Below are 22465 nucleotides of genomic sequence, written 5' to 3' on the forward strand. Positions count from 1 at the left end.
CCAGCTATATCACTCTTGGATACATCCAAAAGGACTCTATATCCTGTAAATGTGATAACATGTTAATTGCTATTAAATTCACAATACTCAGGAAATGGAAAGAGCCTGGGTGTCCATCAACTGAGGAATGGATAAAGAAAATGTGGTAAATTCATACAATAGTATATTATTCTCCTGTAAAGAAAAATGAAATTATCACATTTACAGGTAAATGGATAGAGGTGGAAATAATCATTCTCAGTCAGGTAGCCTAGACCCAGAAAAACAAATCAGGTTCTCTCTCATATGTGAATGTTAACTCTGAATATTTAGTTATGTGTTTTTAAATTGGAGTATCCATAGAGACCAGGAAACAAGGCCAGGGCCAGCAAGGGAAGGCAGATTTCAAGGGAAGTGGGATAGACTGCAGGTGATAGGAAAAGAGAAGAGGACCAACTGAACAAGAAGGGTTAAGTGAAGGTAAGGATGGGAGGTCCAAATAGAGAAGGGACTATGGGGAGTGTTTACTAACACTAAAGATATTTGAAAAGACCATATGGAAACCTACTACTGTAGCTTTCTAAAATATACATGTATATATACATAAGAGTTCAAATGGAGTTTCCCCTACAACAGGGTGACAATGTCCCTACTAAACACCACAAGCTAATAAATATAATGCCCACTGCCAGGAATAGGTTAACTCCTTTGGAGTTAATGGCCCCATAAACATCCAAACATTATAGGCTATTGCCAACATTACTGGCACTTAGTCTACAGAACTTGATGGTAAGACCCTATTGCTGAAGTTACAACATACCTGGGTCATAAAACATAGGGAAATCAAGCTGACAATGACCTATCTAACAAAAATAGATGCGGGGTGGGGGAGAAAGACAGAAAAAAAAAAAAACCAAACAGCTTTACCCCCACTGACAAGATTTCACAGTGCGGTAAGGTTATATGCATGCTATTTGGAGAGACAAGTTACCAACAGTCTTATGCAACTGCTATGAACCCTGTAAGCTACAATAATGTCTGGCATGGCAAGATACTCCCAATCACTTTATGTTTGTATTTAAGGCTCAACAGGATAGAATTCATACCTGTTACGGGGCCAAAACTCTATGGCTGCCTAAGTCATAGGGAAGAACCTAATACTACTGCTTTCCTAAATGGACACAGAAATAAAGTGCCCCCCCCCCAATTTCTTCCCATTATGCCCACAAAATAGAGCATCTTTCAACCCTCATCTGAGAAGCTTCTTTTTGCAATAGACTCACAACTAGTAAGTGTACAGAGAAAATGAAGGTCTCAGCTCTAATTGCGATATCACATTACTCTCCAGTTCTAGGGGATCCTATGCCCTCTTTTAGCCTCTGTGGGTACTGCACACACATGCTGCACAGACATATATGCAGGCAAAACATCCCTATACATAATATAAAAATAATTCTCTTAAAAGAGGGACAAGAAGCAGCCATTATAATACAAGTATACATTATTAATGTACTTAGAATGCTTTAAAAATGTGTAAGATACATTTTCCAGCCTGAAACAGCGTTGGAACGAGAGCCAGAATGACGTAAACTCACTGTTTACGTAAATACGCACAATCTGAAATAAATGAATAAAGCGAAAATAAACCCTGTCATCCCTAAGGTGAAAAGGCTTTCTCCGGGATAGTAAGCATTCCTCTGCGCGTGCGTGGGACTGCAACTGAGGTTGGTGAAGCAGTTGCTCCGGAACAGGAAAGCTGTCTCTTTGTGCCAGGCCCGCCCTCTTTTGCCTCCAGGGGACTGGAAATACATGCCTCACCTGCCGGAAGCCAGCTGCGGATGACTAAAGCCTGTCCATGGTCTCGCGGTCTGCAGCTGTGTCCTCGCGATACTAGTTCCCCCAAAATGGCTGCGACCAGTCAAGGTAAAGGCGGGATCGCGCGTGGGGGGCCAGGGTGGAATCACCTTCCTGGCTTAGGATGAGGGATGGCTGAGGGCTTGCAGCATTCTTCCTGCCTCTGGGAGCCTCAGTAGCGCCCGGACAGGATGGGTCGGAGACTTTTCCGGTGGGTGCTCTGGGGCCTGGCCAAGGTCATGCTCTGCTCAGCTCCTCCAGCCAGCTAGCACCTCCCCTACCGAGGTATCCTATTGAGATTCAGTTCCTGTTCTCAAGAGATTTGGCTTCCTGACACAAGCGAGTTTATCTCTTAGGATGTGCCCCTCAAATGCCTGGCAGCCCTCATTTTCATTGATGCTTTCCTAATTGTATTATTGATGTTTTTGAAAATAGTAGAAGGTATAGGATGGTACTTTTAGTTGGCCTACTCAAGAGAAAACTCCAGTGGAGCACTTCATTTAAATTATGCTTCTTACTCTAAATTTGGTTAACGTTAAATCTGTCAATTCATTAACCAGCGCATGTGATGCAATTGCTAAAGAGAGTTCCTAGGAATTTTTGAGAAGTCTTGAGGCTTACATGAATTGTAGTGCTTATAATAATTATTGTTTTCCTGGGCCCATAGACAAGACTTGTAAATTTTGTTTAGCAGTGTTTAGTGAGCGACTGATGAAATTGAGTGGGCTAGAGGGCATTCTGATTTTTATCCACCCCACCCCACCCACCAACAGAGAATTTTGTGTAGACCAGTCTGGCCTCAAACTCAAATCCTCCAGCCTCACTCAACCTCAGTGTTGGCATTACAGGCACGTGGCACTACATCCAATTTAAATCCCACTTTTGACTGGAGCCATCTACTGAGTGAATGGGCTTGATAAAATTACATTAAAAAATCTTGTTTTCAGCGATATTCTCTAAAACATATGGTGATATGTTACTGTTATGTTACATAGATTGTTTTATTGTGTATGATGTAAGGTAGAACCTTTCTTTAGAAAAAAAAATGAATACTGCTTCTAACACAACTGAGAAGAATTGTTTTCTACTGTGGAATTACCTTAGTGTACCTTGTTAGGAAAATCACATAATAGTATGTATAAATCCATTTCTAGACTTTTGTCTTCAATTAATATTTTTGTCTATACTTGGGTTAATGTAACACCTTATTGAATATTGTAGCTTTATAAATCTTTAAATTAAGTGGCTCTGTTATACTGTAGTTTTGTAAGTTTTGAATGCACTTAAACTTTCTCCCTAAGATTATTGTGGCCATGTATCATATAGAAGATTGTATTCTCCCACATGGCCTGTTTTAAGTGGGACTTTGATATTCCCCTCCCAGTAAGAATTGGAGTCTATATTCCTCATTTCTGAATCTGGGTGGGAACTACTCTATCTCATTTTGATGGTAGTAAAACTGTATGACTTCCGAGGCTAGGATTTAAAATGATTACACAGTTTTGTTTTGTTTTGTTTTTTTCAGGTCCTTGATCTTTCCTCCACTCGAGAGGAACCTAACTACAATGGTATTAAAGAAGCCCACTCTAGCCTCTTAGAAAAGTAGTCTGCACATGTGACTATAGACTTCTCAGATTATTCCAGACTCTGCCCTATAAGTTTCCTAGCTAAATCCTCAGGTATCACAGAATAATAAAGAAGTCTTAATGCTGTGATTGAATTTCACATGCAAAGAACTGGAGACCATAGACAAAATAGCTTTGTTTCATGATGTTTGGGGGCAGTTTGTTGTACAGCTATTGTAACTGGAACTCTATTATTGGTTCTTTGCCTATCTATATAAAATTTAGGATCCTTTAATCCAGTGGTTCTCAACCTTCCTAATGCTATGACCTTTTAATACAGCTCTTCATGTTGTGGTGACCCCCAACCATAAAATTATTTTCATTGCTACTTCATAACTGTAATTTTGCTACTGTTATGAATCATAATATAAATATCTAATATGCAAGATATCTGATGTGCAACTCTCCCCAAAGGGGTTGAGAACATCTGCCTTAACCTGTAATGGACATTTTTTTTTTGCTAAGGACTATATTATAAAGAAAATGAACATCTTAATATTGAAACTCAGGTAGGAGTATAGCTCATAGGCTTGGCTTTCTTAATCTCCATAAATTTAGGAGGGGAGGGTATTTGTAGCATGAATCTTAAAAGGTCTTATTAATAAAACAAACGCAAGGCCAGTTATTGGGGTGAATGCTGGAAGATCAGAGAAGCAGAACAAGTCACAGCTACCTCACCTCGCCAGTTTTTCAGGTGATCCTGTTTCCTCAGACTGGAAGCCTCTCAGTCCTCATCCAGAATGGATCTCAGCTGAACTGTGCTGCTCAAAGCCTAAAAACATAACCAGCCAGATGCTTCTAGTTTCTGGTCCTTACGCCTTATATATCTTTCTGCCTTCTACCGTCACTCCCTGGGATTAAAGGCTAGCTTTCTGGGATTAAAGGTGTGAGTCACCAGGCTTGGCTGTATCCTTGAACAGATGGATTTCTGCCTCTGGAATGCTAGGATTAAAGGCATATGCTATCACTGCCTATCCTCTATGTTTAATATTGTGACTGTTCTGTTTCTGACCCCAGATAAGTTTATTAGGGTACATAATATTTTGGGGAACACAATACCACCACAGGTATTCCATAGTTTACCATTTTTTATTTTGCGTGCTGGTAATTTAGAAATCACTTGTTTAATTTTATGTATATTTTAAATTTTACAAGCTACTTTAGGTATTGTTTTATACAATAACATTCATTTGTATATAAACCTGAGTACTCATTCAAGTACCCTTCATTCCCCTGTTCATTTCTAGAGTTCCACTTGGCTTTTATTTAATTTATTATTATTATTTTTTGAGACAAGGTTTCTCTGTGTAGCTTTGGAGCCTGTCCTGGAACTCGCTCTGTAGACCAGGCTGGCCTCGAACTCACAGAGACCTGCCTGGCTCTGCCTCCCCAGTGCTGGGATTAAAGGTGTATGCCACCACCACCCAGCCCACTTGGCATTTCTTGCTTGAGTCACATCAACATGCCTCTTGAATGTTACTTCTCTCCTATTCCAGTAATCTTCTTGGACTCCAATTATATATATGTATAACCTTTTGAACATTTTTGCATAATTTAATATCTTGGATCATCTCTGGTTTTGCCTCTATTTTCTGTTCTATATTTTAAATGACAATTCTTGGCTTTTTCTTTTGTTTGTACACAGCATTGGATAGTAAGTTTTTGACATTTGTCTCAATGCAGTATGTTTCCAGGGAAGGTCTGGACAGAGTAGGTAAACCCAAGATGATCTTTGTACAAACAAGGGGATTAGACTTTTTATTGGCTTGTTTTCCTTTCCTGGTCTAAGCATTACATTCCAAAGCTTTGTTTCCTGTTTACAAAGTGGGATTAATAAGTGGTACCTACCTTTTTCTTTGCATTATTAGATAGTTTGTTATTAAACATATTGACTAGTAAATTAGTAAACTCTTAGTCAAATGTTGTTTGCCTTATTCACTGGAGATCCGTATAATACAGAAAATTGGTTTGTAGGTAGCTCCTAAAGAGAGAAATTAAAAATATTTATATTTAGAATGCTTTTATCCAATAGTACTTGCTTTTTCTAGGTCAGTTTAATTGTTTTTAAATTTGAGAGGAAAAACAATAGAAGTCCAATAATTTATTTTAGTCAGATTTTCCAAAATTCCAACTATTTAAAATATAATGTGTGTGTATTCTGTATTCCTTAAAAATCTCTTAATCTAGTTAAGAATGGTGGTAATTTATTATAAAAGTAAATATTTTCTTATTTTAGTTCTTTTTTGTTTTTTTATTAGTATATATTAACCATAAGCAATGATAGACTTTATTATGACTTTTCATACATCTATATGTGTTTTGATCATATATACGCCCCATAACACTTTTTTGTCCTTCCTTATTCCTGCTGGTCCCCATCCTTTTCCATAATAGTCCCCCTTCAATTGTTATATCTTGTCTTCACTGTACTTTATTTTTGATGACCCATTGAGTTTAATTAGAGTTGTTTACAGGAACATGGATGAGAGTTTATTTACTACAGCATAGGCACCTTGCCATTGGCTATACTACTGAAGAAAATGTCTCCTTTCTCAGCAACCATTAATTGCATATCTTAATTCTCTTATAGGAAACATTGATGAAAAATTTGAGGCACTGGATCTTGCAGAATTAACTAAAAAGCAACCATGGTGGCGTAAGCTGTTTGGGCAGGAATCTGGGCCATCAGCTGAAAAGTATAGTGTAGCAACTCAGCTGTTAATTGGAGGTGTTACTGGATGGTAAGTGCTGTTAAAGATTTTCAGTTCTTTTGTGCCTGATTTAGTAGCATAGTTACAGAAACTGTCTAATTAGTTAAAACACACTGACTTCCCTGAAATTGGTCAACGCATGTAGTGAACCATCAAATTAAAGGACTATTGGTATTTATGTGTGCTACTGTCAGACCCAAAGGATACTCCAATTCCCCAAACTCCAAAAGATGGTTCAAATATACAGAAATGAACTCAACCTGAACTATAGGAGGATTTCTGGTGTCTAGATAAAGGCCAGCATTCCTCAGGAACCTGTGAAGTTGGTTCTCTTCTGCCAAAAGGAGTCATTTCCCTTACTTCTGACAAAAGAAACATATGGCTGTCCAATTAACATATACTAGTGGCACCTATCAGCATATCAAGGTCCATGCTAGCCTCCAGGGTCCCTCAGTCCTTTACTCACAAGTACTTGTATATATTTCCAAACTTTCACACCTATCTCTTGGCCTTTCCCTTCCCCCAACTACTCACCCTTCTTATAATCTGGCTATTCTAACTATTCTCTGTTCTTCCTGTTCTTACTATGCTCTCTCTATTCTCTATCCCCTGCTATTCTCCTCTCCCTAGATAGCCTTAGCCACGTCCAGTGCTGGCCAATTTAATTTAATCTACTCCTCTTTCTGCTCTGGACTCTTCCAAATGCCTCTGGCTGTTCTTTCTCTCATATGTACAATAAATACTGTCCTCTTAACCATACCATGGAATGGTTATGTCTGGTGCCAAAACTCTTGCATGCAGGTACTTGGTACAAGTCAGGCACTATTTCAAGTTTATATATAGATATCTCATTTCCTTTTTAAAAATGACTCTGAACTTAGTACTTTTAATATCTATGCTTTTTGTAGAAACTGAGGCTCAGAATATTTATCTAGAATCTAGAATCTGGATCAAGGTTACATAGTCAGCAAGTGGTAGATTAAGAAGCTATTAGCTGTGTCAGATGTTAATGTGTCAGTTTTCATTTTTTGATATATTTATTACACTAGTAGCCAGTTTAGTGAGTGAATAACCAATCTATCTATCTCAGAAACTCCATTTGAAAAATCTTACTGTAATACAAATGCACAGAACAGCTGTCTATATGGAATAGTTGGAGAACAAACTCCCATTTAACAACCACTGAGGCTAAAAAATACAGCTAGTATCCCCCAGAACTCTAAAAGTTGTTGGGGAGTTGTTTCTTTGCCTTTATGATTTTAATAATTTATTGTAGTTAACCTAGTTTTAAACTTTGAATAAACACAATTACTATGAATTCTTTTGCTTCTTGCTTTTTTGATGTTTTCTATATTCAACCATATCATATGAAGCTGTAATTTCTTACTGCCATTTGTATTTAGAATTCCATTATATGAATATACCATAGTATATTTTTGTGCAGTTGATGTCTGATATTGACCTTTTTCAATTTTTGAATAACGCAGACAATGCTGATATGAAATTTTTTTTGCATGTGACAGGGTTTCTCTGTATAGTCCTCATTGTCCTGGAACTAGCTCGGTAGACCACACTGTCCTTGAACTCAGAGTGCTAAAATTAAAGGCATGTGCCACCGCCACTTGGCAAAATAAAATTCTTATACAAACTTCCTATTGTGCATGGATACATATTTCTTTGGTGTATGTACCTAGTAGTTGCTAAGTCATTGTATGTATATATCTTCAACTTGATGAGGTGACAGGCTGCTGCCCAAAAGTGGCTACACTTGTCAACAAGGACCAAGTGTATCTGTTGCACTACATCCTTGACCATGTTTTTTGTTGCCTTACTGGTAACTTCTTGCCAGCCATTAAAGATAGTGGTTTTCAGGCAGGGGGGTGGTGGCACACGCATTTAATCCAAGCACTTGGGATGCAGAGTGGATCTCTGTGAGTTCAAGGCCAGCCTGGGCTACAAGTGAGTTCCAGGAAAAGGTCGCAAAGCTACACAGAGAGACCCTGTCTCGAGAAAAAAAAAAAAAAAAAAAAAGGTTGGGGTTTTCTCGTTGTGATCTTTGTTTGCGTTTTCCCAAATAGGGGTAAAACTGAAAAGTTTTACATGTATTTATTTACCACTTAGATTTGTCTTTTATTAAATTTTGTGTTTTTCCCCCTGTGAAGTTGTCATTTTTTTTATAGTATTGAGTTTTAAGAGGCTTTTTTGTGTGTTTTGGTTTTGTTTTGTTTTGCAGTGGTGTCTATGGCTCAGCATGGCCCAGAACTTGTGATGCTCTTTCCTCTGTCTCCCAAGTGGTATTGTATACCACCAAACTTATAGTATGCCTCAGCCATACTATTTATTGGCACTTACACAAGTAAATGAAAGCAGATGCTTATACAAAATTTTTCACACAAATGTTCCAAGTTTTATTTATAACCTGAAAGTAGAAACAATATAAACATACATGAAAAGGGAATGGAACAGGGCGTGCTTTAATCCCATGTCTTTATACTTGTATTAAAAATCAATTTACCAGGGCTGGAGAGATGGCTCAGTGGTTAAGAGCGCTGGCTGCTCTTCCAAGGGTCCTGAGTTCAATTCCCAGCAACCACATGGTGGCTCACAACCATCTGTAATGAGATCTGGTGCCCTCTTCTGGCTTGCAGGAATACATGTAGGCAGAACACTGTATACATAATAAATAAATAAATCTTTTAAAAAAATAATAAAAGTATTAAAAAATCAATTTACCATCTATGCATTAAATTGATCTGTCTTTTGGCCAGCATAAAGCTAAGTGGGTAAAGGCGCTTACCATGAAGCCTGAAGACCTAAGTTCAATCTCAGGGACCCACATTGTAGAAGGAGAGATCTGACTTATACAAGTTGTCCTTTGATTTCCACATGTATGTCATGGCAAGTTACACATGTGCACACATGTGTACACATATGCATATGATACACACACACACACACACCAATAAAATACTTGAAAAAATAAAAATAATTCATTTAAAAATTGGTCCTGGTGCCAGTATTGTATTATTCTGATCACTATCACTTTATTTTCTTTGATTTTTTTCAGCTTTGTAATTTATATACAGTCTAATGATATGAGATCAATATATCACAATATATGATCAATATAGATTTGTTATTTGTTTGTTTGTTTGTTTGTTTGAGACAAGGTTTCTCTGTGTAGCTTTGCGCCTTTCCTGGAATTCACTCTGTAGACCAGGCTGGCCTCGAACTCACTGAGATGCTGGGATTAAAGGCATGCACTACCACCCTCAGCACAACATAGATTCTTAAATGCCTATAAGTATTTCATATTTTGATGTTATTGTATTTCCTGTTATTCATTACTTGTATATGGAAATGCAATTTCCTAAAGTCATTTGTTAGGTTGCAGGGTTTGAGACTCCTCAAGACATTCTTGTGTTTGATAATCTTCTAGGATGGTGGTTCTCAACTTGCGGGTTGTGGCACCTTTGGGAGTAGGATAACACTTTGTAAATTTTTTAATTTTAATTTTTTTATTAATTAAATTTTTCATTTTATTTTACATACTGACCACAGTTTCCCCTCCCTCTTCTCCTTCCATTCCCTCTACTCCTCCATCTCCAGTAGAACGACCATTTTATAGGGGTTGCCTTAAGACCATTGTAAAACATAGATATTGGTGAAATTATTAGGGCAACTCCACGTAGTTAAAAGGGAGGTTTATTTTGTGGGGTAACTCACAAGTGAAGGGGTAGCTTACAGGATCTGGGAAAGGTGTAGCGCAGTCCAGAGGTGTTCTCTGGAGAACTCTGCTTAGTCTACCCCCAGTGTCCAGGGTCCAGGAACCAAAAGAGCTGGCGCATCCAGCTCTCAGGTCTTCAGGGTCCTCTCTTGGCCCCACCTTGTAGGCATGACAGTTACCAAAGCCTCAATGGGGGTTGGAACTTCCAGATCAAAGCTGGAATGGCTACCCACTACATCTCCCCCTTTTGTCTAAATAAGAAGGTTCTAACCTAATACAAGACTATATACAAAGGAATGGTTATCAAATATTGTCAAGGAGTAATGAGGAATAATGACCTAGATAAGATGAACTACCACCAATGTGAACAATATCAAGCAAAAAACACATACTAAAATCCAGAGAAGTCTAGAGTGTAGGTAAATTGCGTGTTACAAAGATCATTTCAAAAAGTGTCCTATCCTAAAGAACCTGAATCTGATAGTTAATATGTTCTATCTAAGATATTAAATATATACTAAGTTTGTAACTATAACTGCTAGTCTTTAATCCCATCAAAGACCTGAGAAGGAATATAATAATACCTGAGAAATGGGAGGACGCAAGCAACTTTCGGGAGTCTTGCAAGAGTAGCTTAGTTAGAGTTACCCCAAAGTATATTATATTATTTGTGGCTATTGTAAAGGGTTTCTCTGATTTCTTTCTCATCCCATTTATTATTTGTATATAGGAGGGCTACTGATTTTTTTCAGTTAATCTTGTATCCTGCCACCTTACTGAAGGAGTTTATCAGCTATAGGTGCTCCCTGGTAGAATTCTTGGGGTCACTTATGTATACTATCATATCATCTGCAAATAGTGAAAGCTTGACTTCTTCCTTTCCACTTTGTATCCCCTTGATCTCCTTTTGTTTTCGTATTGCTCTAGCTAGAATTTCAAGTACTATGTTGAATATATATGGGGAGAATGGACAGCCTTGTCATGTTCCTGATTTTAGTGGAATCACTTTGAGTTTCTCTCCATTTAATTTGATTGTGGCTGTCAGCTTGCTATAAATTGCCTTTATTATTTTTAGGTATGTTCCTTGTATTCCTGATCTCTCTAGAATTTTATCATGAAGAGGTGTTGGATTTTGTCAAAAGCTTTTTGAGCGTCTAATGAGATAATCATGTGTTATTTTTTTTATTTCAGCTTGTTTATATGGTGTATTACATTGACAGATTTTTGTATGTTGAACTATCCTTGCATCCTTGGGATGAAGCCTACTTGATCATGGTGGATAATTTTTCTGATGTGTTCCTGGATTTGGTTAGCCAGCATTTTATTGAGTATTTTTGCATCAATATTCATGAGGGACGGGTCTGTAATTCTTTCTTTGTTGCATCTTTGTGTGGTTTGGGTATCAGGGTAACTGAAGGCTCATAAAAAGAGTTTGTTAATGTTCCTTCTGTTTCTATTGTGTGGAACAATTTGAAGAGTATTGGTATTAGCTCTTTGAAAATCTGGAAGAATTCTGTGCTAAAACCATCTGGTCCTGGGCTTTTTTTTTTTTTGGTTGGGAGACTCTTAATGACTGTTCTGTTTCCTTAGGGGTTATTGGTCTATTTAAATAGTTTATCTAGTCTTGATTTAACTTTGGTATGTGGTACCTATCCAGAAAATCATCCATTTCTTTCAGATTTTCTAATTTTGTGAGGTACAGGTTTTTGAAGTATGACCTGATGATTCTCTGGATTTCCTCATTGTCTGTTGTTATGTCTCCCTTTTCATTTCTGATTTTGTTAATTTGGATGCTCTGTCTCTCTGCTTTTTGGTTAATTTGGATAAAGTCTTGTCTATTTTGTTGATTTTCTCAAAAACCAACTCTTTGTTTTACTGATTCTTTGTATTGTTCTTTTTGTTTCTATTTCATTGATTTTAGCCCTCAATTTGATTATTTCTTGCCTTCAATTCCTCCTGGGTAAGTTTGCTTCTTTTTGTTCTAGAGCTTTCAAGTTTGCTGTTCAGTCACTAGTGTGAGAGTTCTCCAACTTCTTTATGTGGGCATTTAGAGCTATGAATTTTCCTCTTAGCACTGCTTTCATAGTGTCCCATAAGTTTGGGTATGTTGTACTTTCATTTTCATTGAATTCTTGGAAATCTTTAATTTCTTTATTTCTTTCTTGACCCATTGGCAATTCAATTGGGCATTATTCAGTTCCCATGAGATTGTAGGCTTCCTGTAATTTTTGTTGTTGTTGAAACCTAACTTTAAGCCATGGTGGTCCAATAAAATACAGGAGGTTATTCCAGTTTTTTTTTTTTTTTATCTGTTGTGATTTGCTTTGTGACCAAGCATGTGGTCAATTTTGGAGAAGGTTCCATGCAGTGCTAAGAAGAAGGTATATTCTTTTGTGTTAGGGTGGAATATTCTGTAGATGTCTATTCTGTCCATTTGAATCATAATGTCTGTTAGTTTCCTTATTTCTCTGTTAAGTTTGTGTCTGGTAAATCTGTCCATTGGTGAGAGTGGGGTGTTGAAGTCTCCCACTACTAGTATATGGGTTTGATGTGCGAGTTAAGCTTTAGTAATATTTCTTTTACAAATGTAGGTGCCCCTGTATTTGGGGCATAAATATTCAGAATTGAGACTTCATCTTGTCGGATTTTCCCTGTGATAAATAGGTAATGTCCTTCTGGATCTTTTTTGATTGATTTTAGTTTGAAATCTATTTTATTAGATATTAGGATAGCAACACTTGCTTGCTTCTTAAATCTATTTGATTGGAAAGTCTTTTCCCAGCCTTTTATTCTGAGGTAGTGTCTGTCTTTGAACTTGGGATGTGTTTCTTGTATGCAGCAGAAGGATGGGTCCTGTTTTCTTATCCATTCTGTTAGCCTGTGTCTTTTTATAGGCGAATTGAGACCATTAATATTAATGGATATTAATGACCAGTGATTGTTAATTCCTGTTATTTTTTGGTGGTAGTGTTGTATGTTTCCCTTCTTTGGTATATGTTGGTGTGGAACTATCTATTGCCTGTGTTTTCATGGGTGTATCTAACTTCCTTAGATTTTTCTTTCTAGTGCTTTCCGTAGGGATGGATTTATGGAAAGATATTGTTTAAATCTGGTTTTATCATGGAATATTTTGTTTACTTTGTCTCTGTAGATTGAGAGTTTTGCTGGGTATAATAGTCTGGGTTGGCATCCATGGTCTCTTAGTGTCTGCATAACATCTGTCTAGGACCTTCTGGCTATTAGAGTCTCCATTGAGAAGTCAGGTGTTATTCTTATAGGTCTGCTTTTTTTGTTTGTTTTTGGATCCAGTCTACTTGGTGTTACGTTTTGTTCTTGTATCTTTATAGGCATTTTCTTCTTTAGGTTGGGAAAGTTTTCTTCTATGATTTTGTTGAATCATAGAAGATGTGCCTTTTCTGTGCTTTTGATTTGTTATTCTTCTTCTATCCCTATTATTCTTAGGTTTGGTCTTTTCATGTTGTCCCAAATTTCCTGATCATTTTTGGTCATGACTTTGTTTTCTTTGACTGATTTTCTATTTCCTCTTTCGTATCTTCAATGCCAGAGATCTGCTCTTCCATCTCTTGCATTCTGTTGGTTATGCTTACATCTGTAGTTCCTGTTCATTTAGTCAGATTTTCCACTTCCAGCATTCCCTCAGTTTGTGTCTTCTTTATTGTATTGATTTCAGTTTTCAAATCTTGATTGTTTCCCTCACTTGTTTAATTGCTTTCTCTTGGCTTTCTTTAAGGGATTTACTGACTGCTTCCCATTTTTTTTTTACTTTTCTTTGAATTCTTTCAGGGAATTTTTCATTTCCTCTTTAAAGATCTCTATCATCTTCTTAAGGTCATTTTTTAGGTCAATTTCTACTGTTTCTTCTTTGTTGGACTGTTCAGGTCTTGCTGATGTATCTTCTGATGGAACCATATTGGTTTTTATGTTGTTGACTGTATTTTTGCACTGGTGTCTACCCTTCTCTTTCTCCACTTGATGCAAGCGTTATCTGTATCTGAGGGAGCCTCTCTTGGTCTGATAGATACTCTTGGTCCAGTGGGAGCTCTTGGTCTAATCCGTGCTGATGGACTCTTTGTCTCAGGGAGCAGGTCTTAGTCCAATCTGGCGCTGGTAGGCTCTGTCTCAGGGAACAACTTGCCGTCTGGTCTCGGTTGTGGGGGAGGATTTGGAGGAGGTGGGACTTGTGGGTTACAGGGTGTGATGGGGGATGGTGGTAGTCTGACCTGTCTTCAGGAGGCCTGCCTATTGGTTTGAGACTGGGGCTGCAATGGGTGATGGTGTGGGGGCACAGGGTTGTGCTCTTGGGACCCACCTAGACAGTGACTCACCTCTTAGTTCAATGGGGCACTGGCAGGCTCTGTCTCAGGGAAAAGTTGCAGTGTCAGAGGGTGAGTGGGATATGGGGGAGGTGGGGCTTGTGGGTTTCAGGGTCTGATGGGGGATGGTTGTAGTCTGATCTGTCTGCAGGAGGTCTGCCTACCAACTGGCCTGTAACTGGGACTGCAATGAGTGGTGGTGTGGGCGCGCAGGGTTGTGTCCCTTGCCCCGAAGCCTAGGGGCTGGGGTGTTCCAGTATGAGGTCAAAGACTCACCTCTTACTCCAGTCGGGTGCTGGCAGGCTTTGCCTCAGGGAACAGTTGCCAGATTTTACTCTTTTAAAGCACCCACTTTTATATGTGTTATATGGATTTGAACATAAGTCCTCGTGTGTATACAGCAAGTACTTTATTCACTAAACTATCTTTACAGCCTGAATCTTTTAAAAATCCAGTTTGAAATCTCTTCCTTTTGAATGGTATTTAGACTATTTGCATGTAATTTTTTTTTTTTGAGACACTATCTCTGTACATAGCCCTGGCTGTCTGGAACTCTCTATGTAGACTAGGCTGGTCTCAAACTCATAGAGATCCACCTGCCTCTGCCTTCTGAGTGCTGGGATCAAAGATCTGCCCTACTATGCCCAGCTTGCATGTATGTTTTTAATTGATGAGCTTAATATGGTAGTACATGCATGCATTCTTACTATATGTAAAGGGTGCAGTAATGAAACCATTGAAATGGCCACTCCATTGTTGGGGGTGGGGGAGTTTTTTTATTGTGGATAAGAAAGAAAAAGAACATCTAGAGCCATCTGAAAAAGTCTAGATCCAAGAGAAAAAGAGGAGACAGCAAGTAGAGACCAGAGATCAATAGGAATAGTTAAAATAGGGGAAACAACCTGGCCTATATAGACAACAAAGGGGTATAAGAGGAGGGAAAACTTGTTAACTGAAACAAGTTTAGGGTAGAGGGGGAGGTGAGATGGGCCAGGATGCTAGTGTGAACTTTGGAATGTATAATGGGTACTTATGAATAGGGACTGTAGGAGGCTGGAGGCTAATATGGCCTTCTATTTCTATAGATGGTAGGATGGAGCTAGATCATCTCAAAGTAAGTAGAATATGAGCATTGTCAGAAGTTCAGGTTTGTGGGCATCTGATAGACTATCACTTTGTCTAATGTTAGTTTGGTTTCACAGGTGCACTGGTTTCATATTCCAGAAAGTTGGAAAATTGGCTGCAACAGCTGTAGGAGGTGGATTCTTTCTACTTCAGGTTTGTCTATTAAGTTTCCTAGTTTGGAAATTCCACTTGCCAATTAACAATTGTAAGAAATTGTAACCTTGGCTGTAATGTTCTAAAATAGTCTATACATTTGTTTTTGTGTACTATTTTGGATGCTACTAACCATTGAGTGAAATCTTAATCATTAGTGTCATTTTATTTCACATTTATAAGGGTAAGAGCCACCATGTGGGTGCTGAGACTTGAACCTGGATCCTCTGGAAGAGGAGCCATTGCTCTTAACCACTGAGCTATCTCTCCAGCCCAAATGTTTTTCTTTTTCTTGATTTCTATAAGAACTTCATTGATTATGACTGACAATGTTTTCCTTTTGATATATACATATTTTCTCCATTTTATTTGGGTAACTAATTTAAGAAAAGACTTATAGTTGGAAGGTTTCTCGGTCCTGCCAAGCCCCCACAGTCCCGCAGCCCACTTATAAAATAATCACTCAGAAGCTTGTATTAATTGTAACTGCTGGGCCATTAGCTTATTACTGACTAGCTCTTACACTTAAATTAAACCATAATTCTTATCTATGTTTAGCCACGTGACTTGGTACCTTTTCTCAGTTCTGCCTTGTCATCTTGCTTCCTCTGTGTCTGGCTGGTGACTCCTGACTCTGTTCTTCCTCTTCCCAGAATTATCTTCGTCTGCTCGCCCTGCCTATACATCCTGCCTGGCAGGTCTCTGAGGGAGTTAAAAATTAGATAGTTGTAGTTACAGTTTTCCTTGTTAACAATTTCAGAAAAGAAACTCACTAAGTGTATGAATTTGAAAGACAGCATAAGATAGTTTTCTGTTGGTAATATAAGTTAGGATAGAAAGTGAATTAGGTACATTTTGGACTTACCAAAATAGGATAAATAATGGAATGTTTTCTCTTAGTTTGTCAAATGCAAATGGACTAAACATTGTTGATGTATTTATTGTTTGTATATATTGTATATAGTTATTATACTTATTGTATATAGTTTTTCTTATATTAGTTATAACTTTTTTAATAGACAAATGGGGAAATGTGATGATGTATTATGTCCCCCCAATATACTGTGTCCCCCCAATAAAATTTATCTGAGGATCAGAGGGAAAAGCCAACCACTATAAGTAAACATAGAAGTCAAGCAATGGTAGCACACGCCTTTAATCCTATCACTTGGGAGGCTGGAATCTGTCTGGATCTCTGTGAATTCAAGGCCACACTGGAGAACAGAGCAAAGCTTGGTGACACACAGCTTTTAACCCAGCACTAACCCTAGAGGTCTGGAGGTCTGTACAGACAGACAGGAAGTGACAGAGCTGGTCAGAAAGAGGAAGTGATGTAGCTGGGCTGAGAGAGCCAATGAGAGAACAGAACAGAAAGCCATATAGGCATGGATAGACAGGAAGTAGCTCTCTTTGGAAGCTGAGGAGTTGGTGAGGTGAGGTTAGCTGTGGCTTTCCCTATTCTGATCTCTCAAGTTTTCACTCCTGTATCTGGCTCCATGTTTTTTATTTAATAAGATCATTTAGCAATTCACCTACAGACTCTAGATAGAAAAAAATGGAGAGTTTCAATTTTAGATATAACATCAAAATTTTTATAGGAAAGAAAAGGCTGTATTGATGGAGGATTGGTTGATGGACTATAGTCATTCTCTTTATTAGTTGGATAACCCTAATTTATCAGAAACAACATACTTGAATCAATTTTATTTTATTCACAATTCCTTGAAAAATTGTTTATTTTTTAATTTAAAATTTTTATTTTTGAACAATTAAACTTAGTACATTGACTTTTATTTTACCATCTTATTTTTTAATTGTACTTAAAACTTTGTAAAGAAAACTTCAGCATATACATTAAAGGATTGCCAGCAATTGAGGACAGTTGTTTATTTCCATTACCAAGCATGGAACCTTGAATATAGTATGGACATTTTGCCTGAAGATCATTAAAAAAAATAGCAAATGTCTCAGAAAACAGAAAGTTAGAAGAATGTTTGTCTACCTACTTCATGATTTATCTTGACAAAAAGAAATATCAAAGACCGTGTTTTTCACTTCTTTTTTTCACTGTTAAAATTGTAGCTGGCAAACCATACTGGGTACATCAAAGTTGACTGGCAACGAGTAGAGAAAGACATGAAAAAAGCCAAAGAGCAGTTGAAGATTCGTAAGAATAACCAAATACCAACTGAGGTTAAGAGCAAAGCTGAGGAGGTAAGACTTGCCTTGTTCAGATTTAGTATATCAAAAGTACAAGCAGTTTTGTGCACAAAATGGGATACATAATTGTCTCAGTAGTATAAAAAGCTTTATGATTACAAAGAACTTGGAGCAGTGAGATAAAAACTATATTCTGTATGTCAATCTTAGAATATCATTACTGTAGAAACAATTTGTAGGAGACAAAATCTTAAATTCCTGTCTCAACTTCTTGAGTGCTAGCATAATAAGCATAGGCTACCTCACCCAGCTCATGAAGGCATTTTTTATTAGGAATTTTTTTATTTATTTTACATACCAACCACAGATCCCCCTCTCATCCTCCTTCCAGCCCCTCCACAGTCCTCCTCCCCAACCCACCCCCATCCCCTCCTCTGAAAAGGTAAGGCCTCCCATGAGGAGTCAGTAGCACCTGGTACATTCGCTTAAGGCAGGTCCAAGCTCTTCCCCCTGCATCAAGGCTGTGCAAGTTGTCCCACCATAGGTAATGGGCTCCAGAAAGCCAGCTCATGCAGGGATAGATCTGATTCCACTGCCAGGGCCCCTTGAACAGACCAAGCTACACAGCAGTCTCACTTAGGCAGAGAGCCTAGTCTAGTCCCATGCAGGTACCACAGCTGTCGGTCTAAAGTTCATGAGTTCCCACTAGCTTGGATCGGTTGTCTCTGTAGGTTCCCCATCATGATCTTGATGCCCCTTGCTCATAGAATCCCTCTTCCCTCTCTTCGATTGAACTCTTGGAGGTTTGCCTGGTGCTTGGCTGTAATCTCTGCATCTGCTTCAATCAGTTACTGGATGAAGGCTCTATGATGACAGTTAGGGTATTCACTGAAACGATTACCGGGTAGGCCAGTTCAGGCACCCTCTCCACTATTGCTAGTAGTTTAAGCTGGGATCATTCTTACCGATTCCTTGGAATTTCCCTAGCACCAGGTTTCTCCCTATCCCCATGATGTCTCCCTCTATCAAGGTATCTCTTTCATTGCTCTCCCACTCCATCCCTGTTCCAGCTCGACCATCCCATTCCCTTATGTTCTCATTCCCTATCCCCTACCCTTTACCCCCACTCCCCTGCCTCAACCCTAGTTTACTCAGGAGATCTCATCTATTTCCCCTTCCCAGGGTGATCCATGCATCCCTCTTAGGGTCCTTCTTGTTAGTTAGCTTCTCTGGAGCTGTGACTTGTAGTCTGGTTATCCTTTGCTTTACATCTAGTATCCACTTATGAGTGAGTACATACCATGTTTGTCTTTCTGAGTCTGGGTTTCCTCACTCAGGATGATATTTTCTTATTCCATCCATTTGCCTGCAAATTTCATGATGTCGTTCTTTTTCACTGCTGAGTACTCCATTGTATATATGCACCACATTTTCTTTATCCATTTCTTCAGTTGAGGGACATCTAGGTTGTTTCTAGGTTCTGGCTATTGTGAATAATGCTGCTATGAACATAGGTGAGCAAGTGTCCTTGTATGATTGATGGGAGAATGTCTTCCTGTATGCTGTGAATATGTGTTGCTCTGATTGGTTGATAAATAAAGCCATTTGGCCTATGGAAAGACAGCTTTGAAGCAGGTGAGAAATTCAAAGAGAAAGACAGGAAGAAGGTGGGGAGAGACACTAGTTAGCCGCCAAAGGAGCAACATGTAATGGGACACAGGTAAAGCTAAGGAATATGTGGCAATACATAGATTAATAGTTATGGGCTAATTTAAGTATAAGAGCTAGTCACTAATAAGCCTGAGCTAATGGCCAAGCAGTTATAATTAATATAAGCCTTTATGTGTTTACTTGGGGGACCTGAGTGGGAGAGATTTGTCCCAGCTGACAGCCAGGTGAGACACGGGAAAACTTTCAGCTACGTATGACTGAGCTTTCCTTGGATATATGCCCAAGAGTGATATAGCTGGGTCTTGAGGAAGATCTATTCTCAATTTTCTGAGAAAGTGAAGAAGGTATTTTTTGTTAAAAAAGATTTTACCTTATTTTTTTATGTGGTGTTTTGCCTACATGTATACACCATGTACATACTTGCTGCTTGTAGGGGCAAGAAGAAGGTATCAGGTCCACTGGAACTGGAGTTACAGATAGTTGTGAACTGCCATGTGGGTGCTGGGAATTGAACCCAGGTCCTCTGGAAGAACAGCCAGTGTTCTTAACTACTGAAGTGTATCTCCAGCCTCTTGTAAAGCTTAGTAATTGAAATATTTGGTGACCTTTGTCAGTGAATGGGAATACAAAGCAAATGAAGATAGTAGTTGTGTTAACTATTTTCTTCTTTTTTTTCCTTTGTTTTTTTTTTTTTGTTTTTTTTTTTTTTTTTTTTTTTTTTTTTTTTTTTGAGACAGAGGTTCTCTATGTAACAACCCTGGCTGTTCTGGAACTCACTCTGTAGACCAGGTTGGCCCTAAACTCACAGAGATCCACCTATCTCTGCTTCCCAAGTGCTGGAATTAAAGGCATGCACCATCACCACCCGGCATGTTAACTAGTTCTTATAGGAACAAAGGTATCATTGTGGGTGGGGTATACTGCCAATGTGAACATTTTGAGTTACATTTTATCTCTATGCCTGCTTATCTTTGAGATAGCCAAACTCTGTTCTGCACATGACTAATAAAAATGTTTAAATAATGGATTGGTAGACTTTTTTTTTCTGAAGATAGCCAGATGGTAAATATTTTCAGTTTTTGAGTTATGGTCTCTGTCACAACAATCAGACTTCCTCATATAGAGTGAAAATAGCCATAGATGATATGTGGCCTCTACATATCATGAATATGCACTCATATATACATATTTCCCCAGATACACATATAAAAAATGTAAGTAAATTTTTTTTTGTTTCCCTCTGGTAGTACTTTGTTTAAAGAAATGTGGGAGTCATGGAAAGTTAAAAGCTGCAGTGGAGGTGAGGCAAGGAGACATAATATCCTAGCTTCCTTTTCGTTTCTAGGATAAAATATTCTGACCAAAAGCAATATAAGGGAGGAAAGGGTTTATTCAGCCTACAGTTCCAGGTTCAGGCTATTGTTGAGGGGAAGTCAAAGCAGAAACTTGAGTAGCTAATCACATTAATCCTAAATTGAGAGCAGAGAGAAACAAATGTATCTTTGCTGCCTACTTGCTATCCCACACAGCTATCACCTCTGACTAAGGAACTTAATTCACAGCCAGAGACCATGTGGCAAGAACCACAGAAAATGTTGTTTGCTGGTTGGCAGATAGGCTTTTGCTCAGCTAGCTTTCTTGTACAGTTCAGGATCATCTGCCTAGGGAACAGTGCTGCTCACAGTTTACTACTGTTATGAATTATAATGTAAATATCTGCGTTTTCTGATGGTCTAGGATGACTCATGACCCACAGATTGAGAACTGCTGATCTAGGCAATTTTTCAGTTGAGTTCTCTTCTCAGATAATTGTAGATTTTGGCAAGTTGACAGTTAAAGCTAACCAGGACCTCTAAATACAGTGGTAGATAAGACTCTGTGGACTTTGCATAATGGTGCAAAGAGGATGGACAGTGATGGGAATGTAATGTAATGGTGCAAAATGGCTTACTTAGTTGGAAAAATGAAGACACTGTGCTTAAGTTTAAGAAATGACTTGGCCAGGCCTGGGGATATGGCTTAGTTGGTAAAGCGATTGCCATGCAAGTCTAAAGACCATAGTTTTGGATCCCCAGCACACATGTAAATGCCAGGTAAGTATGGTGGCCTGTCTTCAGTCTCAGGGCTATTGCAAAAATCACCAGAACAAGCTGGCTAGCCAGACTAGGCCAAATGGTAATCTCTAGGTCCAGTAAGAGAGCCTGCCTCAATATATAAGGTGGGAGTGAGCTATGAAGACACCTTTCAATCTTGGCCCTCCACATGTATGTGCACATGTGTGTATACATACATGTATGTAGTATGTATAACACATACATACATTTACAAAAACACACCACATAATGTAAAAACAAGAAATGATTAAGCCAGAATGTAAGATATAATATTTCACATTTACTTAGTAAGGGAAGTGGTCAGGAGAGATAATAAGTTGATAGGAGAGCCATACAGGGTGCCTATCCATGTATGTGCCAAACGTCAGATGAATAGAAACTTTTGCAAGAAGGTGGCAGCTTTGGAAAATAAGGAAATAAGACTATATCTACAGTCATTAGTAATGGAAATGATCAACATCCTTAGCAAAATAACTCATTGTATCAAAATCTTCTGTCTTTCAGGTTGTGTCATTTGTAAAGAAGAATGTTCTAGTGACTGGAGGATTTTTTGGAGGCTTTCTGCTTGGCATGGCATCCTAAGAAATACAACTTCATTTTATTGTTTTTTTTTTTTCTTTCCAGCAGCTTCTACACTCAAACATAGGATAATCAACACTCCTCTTCCTCCTCTCCTCCCATGCCTTCCTCCCTGTTGTAGCAAATCTGAATGACTTCCATAGGCTTCTTCTGGTACAAGGTTAATATAGGCCTTCTCATGAGCTTGACATGTTGGAAAAGACAGTAGATATTAACTCTCCCAGTATACTCCTCACTACTTGGTCAATTAGTAGCTTAATAAGAATGTTCCCGTTCCTCTATGTAAAATCCTTTTCCAAACTTGATTTGGAAAAGAAGCATGTAATTACTTTAGTATGTGTTACATGGAAAGGAACGAAATACATTTGCCTTTAAGCATTAAAGATTTTGGTATCTTGGCATGTGCTTTCTTTTTCAGTTGAGTTTAGATTAT

At 38.3% G+C, this 22465-nt stretch overlaps 1 protein-coding gene across 1 annotated transcript; it reads left to right on the top strand.

The window, feature by feature from the left end:
- The first annotated feature begins 1738 nt into the window (after positions 1–1738).
- Fundc2 (FUN14 domain containing 2) lies at positions 1739–22431 on the top strand. The gene is made up of 5 exons (XM_036175253.1): positions 1739–1902; positions 6049–6199; positions 15433–15508; positions 17591–17722; positions 21958–22431. Exons 1-5 carry the CDS (start codon positions 1818–1820, stop codon positions 22033–22035), a joined length of 522 nt encoding a protein of 173 aa, XP_036031146.1. The 5' UTR covers positions 1739–1817; the 3' UTR covers positions 22036–22431.
- Positions 22432–22465: the final 34 nt, after the last annotated feature.

This window comes from Onychomys torridus, chromosome X (genome assembly GCF_903995425.1).
Source record: "Onychomys torridus chromosome X, mOncTor1.1, whole genome shotgun sequence".
NCBI classification, from domain to species: domain Eukaryota; kingdom Metazoa; phylum Chordata; class Mammalia; order Rodentia; family Cricetidae; genus Onychomys; species Onychomys torridus.